The 16,880-nt window shown below is 40.6% G+C and overlaps 1 protein-coding gene across 1 annotated transcript in view; it reads left to right on the forward strand.

Moving 5' to 3' along the window:
- The window catches only part of LOC129801038 (titin-like), a 257,548-nt gene that overhangs the window by 115,021 nt on the left and 125,647 nt on the right, over positions 1 to 16,880 (forward strand). The window contains exons 34-38 of the mRNA XM_055845796.1: positions 4,027 to 4,256; positions 4,326 to 5,690; positions 7,753 to 9,609; positions 9,668 to 9,811; positions 12,073 to 16,829. Coding sequence (XP_055701771.1) covers positions 4,027 to 4,256; positions 4,326 to 5,690; positions 7,753 to 9,609; positions 9,668 to 9,811; positions 12,073 to 16,829 — 8,353 coding nt within the window. The remainder of the gene's footprint in view (positions 1 to 4,026; positions 4,257 to 4,325; positions 5,691 to 7,752; positions 9,610 to 9,667; positions 9,812 to 12,072; positions 16,830 to 16,880) is intronic.

A 16,880-nucleotide genomic window follows, 5' to 3' on the forward strand; every position in this document is an offset into this window, starting at 1 on the left:
CGGGAAAACTATTCTTTCTGCTAACTTGACGATAGGAGCTGCATTGTCGATTGTGCCAGCTTCTCTGACTTTTGATGGTTTTTGATTTGATAGTGAGACCAAATTCAAATTCAAAGAAATAATAATTTACGTACTTCAGAGTAATACAATTAAATGATGGAAAATTTTGATAGAGACAAAGAATACTCAAAATACAATAAAATTTCCTACCAGAATCTAATATTCAAAAATCTTTTTAAAAAAAACTGTGTTTTGCTACTTCCACTGAAACTGTGTAAAATATTACCTATTATCTATAAATGATTTTTCAGTATAAAACAAAAGGTTTGAATAAAGAAATTTAAAAGAAAATCAGTTGAAAATTAACAATTGAATTTCTAAAAAAAAAGGTACCAGCCCAGCAGTATGTTAAAATTTAATTAGAACTCAAAATGGTCATACCAATAACAAATATTCTGTTCGCTCTTAGTAAAGATCATCCTGGTAATTTTGACCCATTCAGAATGAAGTTAAAATGATTCATGAAATATTTTAAATACCCTTTTGAAGTACTTGAAGCTAATTATCTCAACTTGGAATTCATTAATCTATTTCATCTTTACCCTATTTTGTTTTAAATAAGACATCGAATTTAATTGGGAATTTAAAATCACGCACTTTGTAATGACTTAGAAGAAGCAAAAATTAAGTGTGGCATTTAACGTGTTTCCTCTAAGAAAAATCCGTGGGATGATTCTATTTAGAACCTCTCGCCAAGTTATATTCACAAGACAATTTTAAATGTGCCACAATTTCTGTAGGAGTGAGATTAAGCAAAGTCTTGAAAATATTTATTATTTATGTGGCAAATTGCCAAAAATGTTTGAGCCTGAGATGAAGTCTGAATCTTATAGCGCCTGCTCATAGAAAAGTTTTATCATGTCTTAAATCTCAATTCTGATTCAACAAGACGATCATTGGCCTATAGTTAACTAAATCTGATTCATGAATTTCTCTTTTTAGTAACCTTATTCAGGACATTTTCAATTTTCATAAAAATGTTGGGAAATGCGGACAGATATTTCCCATGATAATGTTTCTCTTGGATATCATCTTATTTAAACTAAAACTGAGTGTTCAAGACGGATCTATAAAGCTTATTCAAATTTTAATAATTTTATTTTAAGCTACTAAATACTATATGAATTGTTTGAAATAGGACTAAATCACTACGTTTCAATTTAACCCTCTAACAGGTAAGACTGCCTCAAGGCGGTCATTCTATAAATCGCATTTATTGCGGTAATATTACTTATTTGAAGTTAAAATGTCTACAGTGTCCTCAATTGTAGTCTAACTAACATACAGTGGCGACAAGATAAATACCACACCTTCAGGGATTTTCCTATTTTGATGTTTATGATACAATATCTATCTTTATACCTGATCATGCTTTATTTTTTTAGAAAATACAATGCCTATTGCGAATAAAAATGATAATTATTTAATATTTGTATCTGTTAGAACCATCTGTTTTTGTCATTTTATTAATCTAGGTATAATTCTTGTGGACAATTTAAATAGCACACTTTCATTTTTTCTGAAAATATTACCTGAAATTCACTTTTAATTTAAAATTCATGATATTTATTTATTTTTGATAATTATAGGCATTAATGCCACAAGTTTTTGTAAAATAAAATTGTGAGAACTAAAAAATCATGTAAATAAAGCCTTTGGCGCAGATTTATAGGCTTTACGTAAAAGAGTTTAGGATAAATAAAGGCATGTAGGCATGGTTCGCACAGAGTGAACCTTCAAACGATGCGAATTTTCTCTTTGTTTGCAAACAGTTGACCTACCATTTCTTATCTCGTTTCATGAGTTTAATAATGATCTATCTTATGGCTAGGAAATGACGAACTAGTTCTTTGCAAACAAAGAGAAAATTTGCGTTGTTTGAAGGTTCACTATGTTTGAACCATGCCAACATTCCTCTAACAATTTTATTTTGCAAATTATATTGTTCAGGGAAGATAACCATGAATTCAATATTTTTTTATGATCTAACTTACAAATCACGCAAAAACATGAAAATTTCGAGAAAAAATTACAATTTCTAGAGAAGATTCTGCCATTCTTCTTATAGTAAACCTGCATTTATTTGCCGCCGTTCCAAAAATAAAGGAACAAATTGAACAAAATTTGACAAAGTAACTGATGTGAGGAATACTGAAAGCCAATTATGTAAAAATACCCAGTTTGGAAGTGTTACCAAACGTACAGAGATAGTATTCAAACGAAACCGTACCTGTTGTTTGATTTTTGTTAAAGAGCATATGGAGAAGGACCTGTAATTCTGAAATAATATTCGTTGAACTGATGTATTCTTGTTTAATATCATGGGATATGACATAATAAAATATTAGATGTCCCAAAAGTCAGGAATTTTGTCCTTGATACATAACTAAGAACGTAAAACTTAGCGGTGGTAATTTTTTAATATGGAGTTACTTTTTGTGAAGTGGCTTATGGCCTGTATATGGAATATCACCCAATATAAACCAATTTTTTTACAAGGACATCTTTGGACAAAACATGTACTTCAAAAACGAAAGGGACTTGCTTTTGGTTTTTAAGTTTTAATCAAGCTAATGATCCCAAACACACTGCCAAGAGTTTTTAAAAGTGGTTCAATAATAACAAAATTGACCTTCTGGAATGGCTGGGACGGTCTAAGGACCTCAATCCTGTTGAATTTAAAGGACAAGATTGACCACAAGATAAAACTCTCGAATGTGACTAATTTGGAATAGTTTTAAGTAGATATCCATACTACATGAGATACAATCACATTAGAATAGTGTCAAATCCTGATTTCTTTAATGATATTTCATTGTCAAGCGTTCATTTTTTGCAAAAGTTACTTAACTAAGTACTAATTAATCCAAATTTAATTTCCAAATAGAATTCGTAAGTTGTTAATTGCGGTAGAAGCCGAAAACTATCACTTCTTACCATCTTCAGTTTTGTGTGACAGGTCAGAGAAAAAACAACAAAATGTCGTTCGCAACATTTTTCGTTTTCAAGTGCAAAAAAAAATTTTAAAGTAATCTAACTGTAGTAAAAATGTTATTTTCTGAAAGATATGCTATTCTAGTTTGTATATATCGATTGATAAATGTAAAAAAAGAAACCAAAAGTATGAGTTTAAGAATAAAAAAAGGAAGACCGCCTGGGGGCGATCTTATCGGTTAAGTTGTAAAATTTTCAAAAAATACCGACTTTTTTATTTAATGGTTTAGACTGTCCAGAAGAATGAGTAAAATGGTCGATTTCTGCGAATTAAGTGAAATTGATAAAGAAGCAGACTTCAACAGTGATGATGAATTCCCTACTTCGTCCTTTAATGCCCCAGATCGTAAAATAAAACCTGAAGATGATCAATGTATTTCAATGGACCTTCAAATTATACAAGAAGATGACATTTTTATACCCAGCCTGCGACCTATTAGTTTAAAATCAGTCTTATTGCCATACCTTGAGCTTAATTAACGTCTATTTATACAAATTATAAACGTTTTTCTCCTAAAAATTATCTTTTCTTAGATAATCATACAACATTCATCCATAAAAAACGTTTAAAATTAATTTATTTTACTATTTGTTCACTATTTTTCAATTAAAATATTCCAGTATTTTTATGCCTTTCCTTAAACCGATATGACCGCCTCCAGGCGGTCTTTAGCTTTTCTCACCTGGCGTCCAAACAGAAAGAGATAATGAAGAATGGATGGTTTTTTTGAGTTCAGTGGACCATTAATTACCATAAACAAAATTATTTAACTACTTTTTTTGCATATTAAAGAAAACACTGTTAGAGGGTTAAGACTTGGAAAAAGATCGAGTAGAGTATATATTCGATTTTTGTAGCGATAATATGAAAAGTAACATTCCTCACTGTGGTTTTCTTGCAGAAAGATATTTTTATCTTCTTTTGAAAGTCAATTTATAATGCAAGCCATTGTTTTTTTTTTAATTTTGCAGACCTGCTCCTGGCCCTGAAATTATCTACTTGAAACATGTGGAAAGGGCTAAGCCCCATTTAGCGCCAGGAGAGGCTGATCGAGTTTATCCACCTCCCCAGTTTATTGTACCTCTACGTGATGTTCAACAGACGGAGGGTGGAAAAATTCATTTTGAAGCTCGCATTGAACCTGTAGGAGATCCTACCATGTACGTCGAATGGTTCCTCAATGGAAGGCCTCTAACTGCTAGTAAGTCAATGAATTATTTGAAGAAAAAAAATGACCTCAATGCACAAAATATTTTTTTTCCATATATAGGCTCTCGTGCTACTTATACCTTCAAATTTGGCTTCATCGCCTTGGATCTATTGAGTGTAACCAGTCATGATGCTGGAGAGTATGTTTGTCGTGTAACTAGTGCAACAGGTGTTGCAGAGTCTCGTGCTGTGCTGAATGTCTCTCAGCGTGCTTCAATTGAACAGAGACCTCAACACCCTGAGAGTCTTCAGCAGATCCAACAACTCGAAGATTACTCCAAGTATCAACGTGCCGAGAGCATTGAAGAGATGACCAACCAGAAGCCAGTGTTTATCAAACCACTGGTCAATCTGGGTGATATTGAGGAAGGACGGAATGCCCATTTTGAAGCCCAACTAACACCAGTGAGTGATCCAACGATGCGTGTGGAATGGTACAAAGATGGTCGCCCAATCACGGCAAGTTCGCGAATCACTGCAATCTTCAACTTCGGATATGTCTCCCTCAATATTTTGCACCTACGGGCTGAAGATGCTGGTTCGTATACAGTTCGTGCCGTTAATCGACTCGGTGAGGCCATCAGTACCTCCACCATTCGTGTTATCACTAAGAGTACTGTCACTTCGGATTTGGGCATACCTGAGCAACAGCGCTACATTGAGCGCGTGGAACAATTGGAGGCCTATCAACAGCAAGCTCATCAAAAGTACGTGGAAGAGGTACCGGAGAGTCTTCATGCTCCGGAATTCAAGACACCTATTAAGGATCAACTAGAAGTTCGTGAGGGTGGATTTGCTCACTTTGAGGCTCGCCTAGAACCAGTTGGTGATCCTACATTGCGAGTAGAATGGCTTAGGGATGGACGACCTGTAGAAGCCAGTTCACGTATTACATCCTTCTTCAACTTTGGATATGTAGCTCTGACCATCAAACAGCTTACAGTTCACGATGTTGGCACCTACACGTGCCGCGCCTACAATTCCATTGGACAAGCCACGACAACCGCTAATCTCAGTGTGGTGACCAAGAAGGACATTCTGTATGATTCACAGCATCCAAGTGGACTGCAGAAGATTCAACATCTCGAGGATACCTCGCGCTACACGAGGACAGAACAAGAGGATACAAGTATCAAACAAGCACCACGCTTCCTTGGGCCACTTAAAGGCACCAACAAAATCCTTGAGGGTCAGAGAGCCCATTTTGAAGCTCGTGTTGAGCCCCAGAGTGACTTATCCATGACTGTAGAGTGGTATCACAATGGAAAACCTATAATGCCAGCAAATCGTATTCAGACCTATCACGATTTCGGCTATGTAGCTTTGGACATTGTAGGTGTTCGTGGAGATGATGCTGGTGTCTACACAGTTGTGGCCAGGAATAAATTAGGAGAAGCCCAATTGCAGGGAACAATGATTGTTGAGAGTAAGTAACATTAAATATTTAAAAAGCCAGTGATAAGCCTAGATCAGCTATAGAGGTGCGATTTCTTCGTTGCAAATTCGGATTGTGGCAAACTTGAACGATATTTATACATAAATAATGCAAATTCCGTTTAAATTGTATGTAACTTATTAACGTTATTAATGAGGAAAATTGGATGAGAAATGCATAAAAGTGTCTGAAAATCTTTAAAGTCGATTATCTCGGAAACTATGAGAGATGTCAAATTTTACACCCATTTAGAGCCCCTTTCAGGCTTGATAAGTGCAAAATTTCATTTGAAAATGAAAAAAATTGGATGAGAAATGCCTAAAAGTGTCTGAAAATCTTTAAAGTCGATTATCTCGGAAACTATGAGAGATAGAGGTCTCAAACTTTACGTCCATATAGAGCCTCTTTCAGACTTAATATGTGCAAAATTTCACTTGAAAATTAAGAAAATTGGATGAGAAATGCATAAAAGCGTCTGAAAATCTTTAAAGTCGATTATCTTGGAAACTATGAAAGATAGAGGCCTCAACTTTACATTAATTGAGAACCTCTGTCAGCGACCCCAGAAAATCGCACTTTGCGAAAATCCGCGAAAAAATTCACGCCCTGTGAAAATCAGCGAAACAATTCGCGCCCTGCGAAAATCCGCTAAAAATTCGCGCCCCGAAAAAATCAGGGAAAAATTACGCGCCCCGCGAATATCCGCGAAAAATTCGCGCCTCGCGAAAATCTGCGAAAAAATTCGCGCCCCGCGAAAATTCGCAAAAAATACGCGACCCGCGAAACTCCGCGAAAAATTACGCACCACGTGAAAATCCGCGAAAAAATTTGCGCCCCGCGAAAATTCGTGAAAAAATACGCGACCCGCGAAAAATTTCACACCCTGCGAAAATCCGCGAAAAATTCGTGCCCCATAGAAATCAGCGAAAAACTTCGCGCTCCGCGAAAATCAGCGAAAAAATTCGCGCCTCGCGAAGATCCGCGAAAGACGTCGCGGACCGTGAATTGTATATGCTACCTTACAAATCTTCGAATATAGACTCACTATGTAAAGAGGGAGAGTGAGAGAAAGGGAGAGTGAAAAAGTGCTATATATATGGGGAAAGCTTGTCCGACGCCGCTTCTCCCGCTTTTTTTCCCGCCTGACGCTAATAGCAAATTTTCTTAAAATTGAGATCTTTAAAGTGAAATATCTCGAGAACAGTTCGACGAATGTCTTAATTTCTTTTTTTTAAATTGGTCTAAATTTTCTGGACTACAAGATAAACATAAAAAATTCAAAATCGCATACTTAGATTTCGAGATAAACTACAAAACGTGATTTTTAACCGGTTTAGAACCGGTTTTTTAAAAAACTAATAGCACAGAAATCGTCGTACGCGCGCGTAGATATATTAAAAAAAGAATTATGAAGATATCTCTATCCAAACCAGAGATATTGCGTACTACGGACGGCCGGACGGCAGCCGGACCCGAAATTGCCGGCTTATGATTTTCGGCATCAGGGATGTTCAAAACATATACCCTGTAAATTTCAGCTCGATCGGAGCACTTTGAGAAAATCCGAGGATTACAATAGGTGTGATTAGAAGGAATCACACCTAATAGGGTTTTAAATGGAAAGTCTCACAAAATACAACAATTATTTCATATAGTTGAAGTTCACCAAATGAACACTTGGGGCGATCTGGTCGAAAAAACGAGTTCAGAAGCAAACAACCTCGATTATCTCGGCTTCTGATTAATCGATGAGATCAAATTCTACGGCAAAATTATAGAGAACATTCTGGTCTACATTTCACCCATATATCACGTTTCTGTCACTCCATCCAAATCCATGATATTTTGGTTTTAATACAAAATTTGTATAATTTCACGAATTTGATTCAAGATAACTGAATGGCGTCCCCCAACTTCAGCTCTAAATAGAATTTGCATACATTCCGAGTTAGCTTACATTAAGAATCTCACCTACAATAAGCTGATCTAGGATTATCACTAGCTTTAAGAATTCGCAAAAAAAAAACTTATGTTCTACTTTAAATATTCTCAGCACGCTCAAGCATCGATACGAGTAGCATGCATCGTGGAACGTACGAAAAGACCCAACGTCTGGAAGAGGGAAAATTTATCGAGCCCCAGTATGAGATTGAGGAAATCTCCAAATCAAAACCTATTTTTGTGACTCCCCTGTCCGACCCTAAACCTGTGCACGAGGGAAAAAACGTGCATCTCGAGTGCCGCCTTGAGCCCATGGGTGACCCAACTATGCGCGTGGAATGGTTCCACAATGGTCGCCCCATCACCGTTGGCTCACGCTTCCGCACATACTACGATTTCGGATATGTGGCACTCGATATCATCCACACAACTGCCCTTGATTCTGGTGAATACACCGTGCGCGCCGTCAATCACCTCGGATCTGCCCACACATCGGCATGTGTCCGTGTTATTGGGCGGAGTGATATCATGACAGAGACGCAAAATGAGATGTCTCTAGAGCAAATTCAGGCCCTTGAAGATGCCTCTCGACGCCGTCAGCAGGTAACTGAAGATATCACTGTTATGCAAGCGCCACAATTTACACGACCACTGCACAATATTGAGACAGTTGAAGGCACCAATGTCCATTTGGAATGTCGCTTACAACCTGTGGGAGATCCTACAATGCGTGTTGAATGGTTTGTGAATGGTATGCCCGTGAAGACGGGTCATCGCTTCCGGCCAGCTTATGAATTTGACTACGTTGCACTTGACCTTCTTGGTGTTTATGCCGTGGACTCTGGTGTGTACACATGCCAAGCACGCAATCAACTTGGTGAAGCTGTGACATCATGCTCAGTTCGTGTGATTGCAAAGAAGGATCTAATCTTAGACACGCAACACCCACAAGGTCTCGAGAAGATCCAATACCTCGAAGATTCTTCACGCTACAAGCGATCTGAATATGTCGATGAAATTGTCAACATCAAGCCACGCTTCCTCACGCGTCCCAAGAATTTGGAAGGAATGCGAGAGGGTCAGCATGCACATTTTGAATGCAAACTTGAACCAGTCACAGATCCCAATCTCAAAGTTGAATGGTACAAGAATGGACGACCCATCACTGTGGGACATCGCTTCCGACCAATACATGATTTTGGGTATGTGGCTCTCGACATTATTGATCTGATTGCTGAAGATTCAGCCACCTACACGTGTCGTGCTGTGAACTTTGTTGGATCTGATGAGACTCAATGCAATCTTATATGCCGTGGCAGTGAGCAAATTCTCACTACTAGTCAAAATGAAGCTGGTCTTGAGCAAATTCACTATCTAGAAGACCGTTCACGGTATCACCGACAAGAGGTTGTTGATGAAGTTACCAAGCAAGCCCCAATCTTCACCACATCCCTGAAGAACATTGAAATTCGGGAAGGACAGCGAGCTCACTTTGAGTGTCGTCTAATTCCAGTGTCTGATCCAACTATGAAAGTTGAGTGGTACCACAATAACACCCCACTCAAGTCTGGATCACGCTTCACCGAAACCAATAACTTTGGCTTCGTGGCCCTTGATATAATGGGATGTCTTCCAGAGGATTGTGGTACATATACCTGCCGTGCTGTGAATGCCCTCGGAGAGGCAGTTACTTCAGCTATTGCCATTATTCATACAAGAAAGTCAATTTATATGGAATCACAGCATGAAGGAGCTTTGACTCGTTTACATCAATTGGAAGATACATCACGGTACCAGCGTCAAAGTGTCCAGGAGGAATTTGTCAGTCAAGCTCCCCTATTCACCCTTCCCGTTAAAGATATTCGAGTGGCAGAAAATCAAGCAGTTCACTTTGAAGCACGTCTTATTCCCGTCGGTGATCCCAAGCTCAAGGTCGAGTGGTTAAGGAATGGCGTTCCATTGGAAGCATGTAAGTTGTCTAATAAGTGTTTCTTAATTGAAGCGTACTAATAAGAATATTCTTGCAGCTAATCGAGTTACAACGATGCATGACTTTGGATACGTTGCCCTAAATATGAAATACGTCAACCCTGAAGATTCTGGTACCTATACTTGTAGAGCAATCAATGAATTGGGTCAAGCAGTCACGTCTGCTTCTTTAATCGTCCAATGTAAGTATTAGATCAATTCATTCATTCATTCATTTACAACCGCTTAGCAAATTAGCAGCCCACGCTTGTCGATCCTCCGCCACTTCAGGAAGATGTTCGGGTTTCTAGGTCTGCCCTGAGGTCGAGGTCTCCTCACAATGGCTTGCATAGCTTTTCTGAGGAATCTTTCTTCATTCATGCGTTGAACATGTCCATACCATCGAAGTTGTGATCTCTCAACTCGAAGAAGCAGCTCCTCGACTCTTAGTTCCTCACGAACGGCTACATTCCTCACTCGATCTCGACAAGTGCTACCCTTAACCGCCCGGAGGTATCTCATCTCGGCAGCTTGCATTCGCGATCTTACCCTTTCGGTCATTACCCAAATCTCATGATCATAGGTGAGAATAGGAATGAACACAGCTTTGAAAACCGAAAACTTAGCCGATCGACTAAGCTCGACCTTCCTCAGCACGCTTCTGCCAAGCTCCCTCATAACTGCAGAAGCCTGACCGATTCACGACGAGAGTTCTGCCTCCATCCTACCATCACTCGTGAATAACACCCCGAGATACTTGAACTTCTCCACATGTGTCAATGAGACTCCACTAACATGTAGTGTGCATTCCACAGATTGTCGGGAAATCACCATTACCTCCGACTTACGTTCACTTTCATTGTTATGTGTTTCTTCATTGTTATGTTCTTGAGGTTATGTGTTTCACTTGTCAATTTTTCGGTGAAGATGATGGTATCACTCGGTGAAGCCAGTAAAAATTTTTTCATACTCAGCTTAAAAAAAACAAGACCATATCATTTCTTATACTCAATTCTAGTGTTTTCCAGAGTTATTTAGTTCAAATATTGATGAAAATCTTAAATTTAATGAAAATTTCAACACACTTCCCCTCTCTCTTTCACACAAATGTACAGAATAACTTTTCTAGCAGTCGTGAAGGGAAGCTCGTGAACCTTTTACTAGTGAATCGTTCACTAGTGAAGCGTTCATCGAGTTACAGAATTCCCTCCCAGGTCTGAAACCGCATTGTTCCTCACCCAATCTGGGTTCGACTATATCTCAGCATCTTCGCTCAAGGACTTTGGCATACACTTTGCCGGGCAAACTCAGAAGGAAAATTCCCCTATAATTGAAGCAGTCTTTCTTGTTTCCATTCTTGAATATGGGTACAATGACCCCAACTTGCCAGTCTTGAAGTATTTCGTCAAATCCTGCAGCTTTTCCATCCTTCAATTTACTAATCGCATACAGGACTACACTCTCTGAAGGACTGCTTTCTTCCCTGCCTTTACTCGTGGGTATACGTCATCATCAGTGCCCTGCTGAGGATTGAGCAATTCTGACAAGTACTCTTTCCAGCGACTTAAGACCTCTTCCTCTTTGGTCAGAAGATTCCCTTCCTTGGATGTTACTCCTTGGATGGAATTGCTTTTCTTCCCTCGGAGTCTTCGGACTGTTTGCCAGAAAATTTTGTTTGCCATCCTATAGTTAGGCTCCAGCTTTTCGCCAAACTTTTTCCACGCCTCCTCTCTAGCGGCTTTAACTGCGAGCTTTACAGCCTTTCGCGCTTCAACATAACGATCACGAGAATCAGGATCCTTACGTTGCATGTACAACTTGTAAGCCTTCTTTTTCTCTCCAACGACTTCTTTTACTCCCGGTGTGTTCCACCAAGATGACCGTTTCACGTTGTTCGTCATATTAATCCGCTTAAGGCCACAAGCTTCTGTAGCCAAGGCCAAAATGGCTGTATGAAAACAGTCCCATTCCGCCTCAATGTCAGAAGGAGATTGTGGAATTTGTTCAAGCCTTTCTTGTACGCCCTTCACACATTTTTCCTCAACGTCTTTCTTCTTGAGACTCTCCCACCTAATGCATTTAAGCACTTTGCTCTTACCCTTAGGTAGAGCGGGAGGGTCTTCTTTGAGGTTAATTTTTACGAAAAGCAGGTTTTGATCAGTTGACAGTTCAGCACTACGAAAAACTCGAACATCTTGGGCAATTCTTCTATCACCACCGGGAACAAGGACAATGTCAATTATTGTCTTAAGTCCTCGTGTTGTGTCTTCCCAGGTGTATTTGTGAATGTTCTTGTGCTTGAAAAAGGTATTATTGAATAACCTTTGATTGCACAAAAGTCAAGCAACATTTTACCGTTCGGGTTCTCGCCATGATCTTCGTCCCCGTTCTTCCCAATCACACCCCTCCATGTCTCAAAGTCAACACAATATTGGTATGTTCTAAAAATATGTCTTCATTATAGCTAAAGCAGCGCTTCAAATGGAGACCCAAAACGAACAGGCCTTACAGAAGATTCAACATTTGGAGGATACATCGCGATATGCCCGTCGCGAAGAGGAAGAAGTTGTTGTCAAACAAGCTCCTCGTTTTACCGCCCAATTGCACGGCCCGACCAATTTAATTGAAGGACAGAGTGCCCATTATGAATGCCGAATTGAACCCTATCCGGATCCTAATTTGAAAGTGGAATGGTTCCACAATGGCCAGCCTCTGCAAACAGGCCATCGTTTCAGAACATGCTACGATTTTGGATTTGCCGCTCTCGATATTCTCACAGTTTATGCAGAGGATAGTGGCGAATACACTTGCCGTGCAGTCAACAAATTGGGCCAGGCTCAGTCATCAATTAAATTGAATGTAAAGTCACGCCAGTCAATCATTCAGGATACACAGCATGAGGGTGCTCTGGAAAAGATTCAATACCTTGAAGATGATTCACGGTACAAGAGGAAGACTGAAGAAGAGCAGTATATTGCTGAAAAGCCTCAATTTGGACGACCTCTTCGCAATGCTAATGTGCAAGAAGGTACACCTGTGCACCTTGAAGCAACGTTGACGCCTGTAAATGATCCTACCATGAAGGTAGAGTGGTATTGCAATGGACGACCAATTCCCCAAGGACATAGGTTCAAGACAGTCTATGACTTTGGCTTTGTGGCACTCGATATTCTCTATGCCTATGCCGAAGATACAGGAACTTACATGTGCAAAGCCAAGAATGCAGTTGGAGAAGCTGTTACTACTTGTGCAGTTAAGGTCAATCCCAATGCTGGTCTTTATCTTGACACTTTGGATGAACAACGTTTGGCTAAGATCAGAGAACTCGAGAGTTACGAGAGACCACAAAAGCCTGAAGTTGAGGAAGTTGGACAGAAACCAGTTTTCCTGACACCACTAAATAGCCTGGAGAATCTCAAAGAAGGCGATCATGCACATTTGGAATGTCGTGTTGAGCCAATCAATGATCCGAACCTGCGTATTGAGTGGTTCATCAACGGAAAAGCCATTCGTGCTGGTCACAGATTTAGAACCACCCATGACTTTGGCTATGTTGCTCTCGATGTTCTCTATGTATATGGGGAAGATACTGGAACTTACATGTGCAAGGCTACAAATCTCCTGGGTGAAGCCATGAATACTTGCAACATCCGCGTTGTCAATCGCCGGTCTATTATTCTGGATACTCAACATCCTGATGGTTTGGAGAAGATACAGAAACTGGAATCCAAGGCTGGACCAACTAGGCCAGAAATTCAAGATTTACCACTCAGTCCACCGAGATTTGTAACACAACTCAGAGGAACAACTGAATTGTATGAAGGACAAACTGCCCACTTTGAGGCTCAAGTTGAACCAATTCATGATCCTAATTTGCGCATTGAATTCTATCACAATGGCAAACCTTTGCCATCAGCATCTCGTTTCCATATTACCTTTGATTTTGGTTATGTGGCACTAGATATTCAGCATGTTGTGCCTGAAGATGCTGGAGAATATTCAGTGCGTGCTGTTAATGCCCTTGGGCAGTGCGTCTCATCCATTAAGATGCAAGTCCATGCTAAAGATAGCATTATCATGGAATCACAGCGCCCAGAAGGTCTCGAGAAGATTCGTCAACTTGAATCAGCAACTCCATTCAAGCGCCCAGATATTCCCGATCAAGTTACACGACAGAGGCCAGTGTTCACTCAACCATTGCAGAATATTGATGCTATTATTGAGGGTGATACCGCCCACTTTGAGTGTCGCTTGATCCCCGTTGGTGATCCAACACTCAAAGTAGAATGGTTCCGCAATGACAAACCACTAGAGGATAGTTCGAGAATTACCAAACAACACGACTTTGGATATGTCTCCATGGATATTCAGCATGTGCGCGAAGAAGATCAGGGAGTGTACATGTGTCGTGCTACAAATCCACTGGGTGAAGCAGTTACAACGGCTTCCATGAGAATTCGCACTCACGCTAGTATTCAGTTGCAATCTCAACACCCTGAAGGCATGCGCAAAATTCAACAGCTCGAAGCACCTACAGCCAAGAGGCCCGATGAACCAGATCGTGCCTTTGAAAAGCCAATCTTCACGCAACTTCTCACAGGTCCAGCTGAACTGTGGGAGGGACAGCATGCTCGTTTTGAAGCTCGTGTTGTACCCGTTGGCGATCCAACGATGCGTTTCGAATGGTATGTAAATGGTGTCGAATTGAAGATGGGATCGAGATTCCGCACAACTCACGACTTTGGATTTGTCACTCTTGACATCAATTCGGTTGTGGCTGAAGACAGTGGTGTGTACATGTGCAAGGCTATCAATGCGGCTGGTGAAGCAGTCTCGTCGACAGCTATGAAAGTTAAATCACGATCATCGATCGCAGGTGAGAGTCTTCTTCCTGAATCCTGGCAGAAGATTCAGCAGAAGGAAGCCGCGATGAATCGTGTACCTGAGATGTTTGTGGATACAACACCACAACAAGCCCCTGTCTTCACCACGCATCTTCAGAGCTATGACAAACTTGTTGAAGGTCAACATGTTCACCTTGAAGCTCAAGTCGAACCACGTGCTGATCCCAATTTACGCATTGAGTGGTTCAAAAATGGAATTTCCCTTACAACTGGTACACGTTTGAGGAGCACCTTTGATTTTGGTCTTGTCACGTTGGCAATCAATGGACTTCGTGCAGATGACTCTGCTATCTACACTTGTCGCGCTACGAATCTTCTTGGAGAGGCCGTATCGACATGTACACTTAAAATTGAAGATCGTCATTGGTTGCTGGCAGACACCATGCATCCAGATGCATTGCCACGCATTGGACAGCTCGAAGCACCAAGACCTGATCGTCCAGCTGCTCCCGAACCAACATACGAGGAACCTGTCTTCATTACTCATTTGAACAATGTTGAATGCAAGGAAGGAGACAATGTACACTTCGAGTGCAATGTCGAACCTTCGCGGGATCCTACCATGAAAATTGAGTGGTTCGTCAATGGGAAGCCCCTGCCAGTTGGTGCTCGATTTAAGACAACCTATGACTTTGGTTACATTGCTTTGGACATCAGTCATGCATATGCTGAAGATTCCGGAATTTATACCTGTAAAGCTACCAATAGCAAGGGATCTGCGTCGACATCTGGTTCATTGAGGTGCACTAGCACAGCTACAATGTTCCTAGATACACAACATCCACAAGGCAAGGCTGGATTGGAAGCAGTCCAGGAGGCTGAAGGTGCTGCAGCAGATCGTGCTGCACGCAAACCAGGTAAACCTGAAAAGGCATATCCCAAACCTGAATGGGTTATCCCAACCCTTCCCGAGTTCCATCTGTCTGAGGCTCAACCACTACACTTGGAGGGACAGGTTGAACCCAAGGAAGATCCTAATCTCAAGATTGAATGGTACTTCAATGGTAAAATCCTGCAACATGGTTCACGCTTTAAGATGACCAGTGACTTTGGATTTGTTACTCTTGACCTCATTGAAGTATACGAAAGGGATCAGGGTATTTACACATGCAAGGCCTATAATCTGGCTGGTGAAGCTTTCACTTCTACCACAATTTATTGCACAAGCAAAGAAAGTATTATTGAGAAGTCGCAGCATCCGAAGGGTGATGAAGGTTTGGAGAAGATTCAAGATCTGGAAGATTCTCTCAGAAGGGGTGATGACAAGAAAGTTGAAGCTGAGATTGGTCAACCACCAAGATTCACGTCAGAATTTACTGATATCAGAAACATCAGTGAAGGTGAGATTGCACACTTTGAAGCTTCCCTTGTTCCCACTGGAGATCAGACAATGGTTGTTGAGTGGTTCTACAACGGCAAAACACTTGAAGCTAGTCACAGAGTCAGAACTGTTTATGCCTTTGGAATGGTTGTCCTGGAAATTTTGGGCACTAAGATTGAAGATTCTGGAAAATACTCATGTCGTGCCACTAACAAATGGGGACAGGCAGAAATCAGCGTTAATCTTGAATGTGTTGACAAATCTCAAGGGCAGAAACCACGTTTCACAACGCAAATTCAGAGTTTGGCCGGACTTAAGGATGGACAGTCTGCCCACTACGAGTGCACGCTTGAACCTGTTGGTGATCCTAATATGAAGGTTGAATGGTTCCACAATGGACAACCCCTGCGCCATTCAACGAGGATCAAACCCGTGGCTGACTTTGGTTACGTCCTTTTGGACATTGCCTACGTGCAGAGTCACGATTCTGGAGAATATGTCTGTCGAGCATCCAATAAATATGGTGAAGACTTTACCAGAGCTACGCTTCAGTGCACTGGTAAGGGTGGAGTGTTCCTTGACAGTCTTCAGCCTGAGTCTCTAGCTAAAATTCGTGAACTGGAAAGTGGTCTGTCTCAACAACCAGCAACCCCTGGAACACCTGTTGGTGAACCACCTAAATTTGTTACCCAGATCAAGGAGATTTCACGCTTAGTTGAAGGTCAGAGTGCTCACTTTGAGGCCCGTCTTACACCAGTCACAGATCCGGATCTCAAAGTCGAGTGGTTCTACAATGGCAACAAATTGCCTCATGGTCATAGGTACAGGACCTTCCATGATTTTGGCATAGTTATTCTGGATCTATTGTACTGCTATGAGGAGAATTCTGGAGAGTATGAGTGTCGAGCTACGAATAAGTATGGATCAGATTCGACAAAAGCTTCTCTGAAATGTCTGTCGAAGGCTAATCTTATCTTGGACTCGCAATTACCGCGGGTAAGTACCAAAGTACTAATAAAGGCAATTGAATTCAAATATTCTGAAACT

This window comes from Phlebotomus papatasi, chromosome 2, assembly GCF_024763615.1.
Source record: "Phlebotomus papatasi isolate M1 chromosome 2, Ppap_2.1, whole genome shotgun sequence".
In the NCBI taxonomy this organism is placed as follows: domain Eukaryota; kingdom Metazoa; phylum Arthropoda; class Insecta; order Diptera; family Psychodidae; genus Phlebotomus; species Phlebotomus papatasi.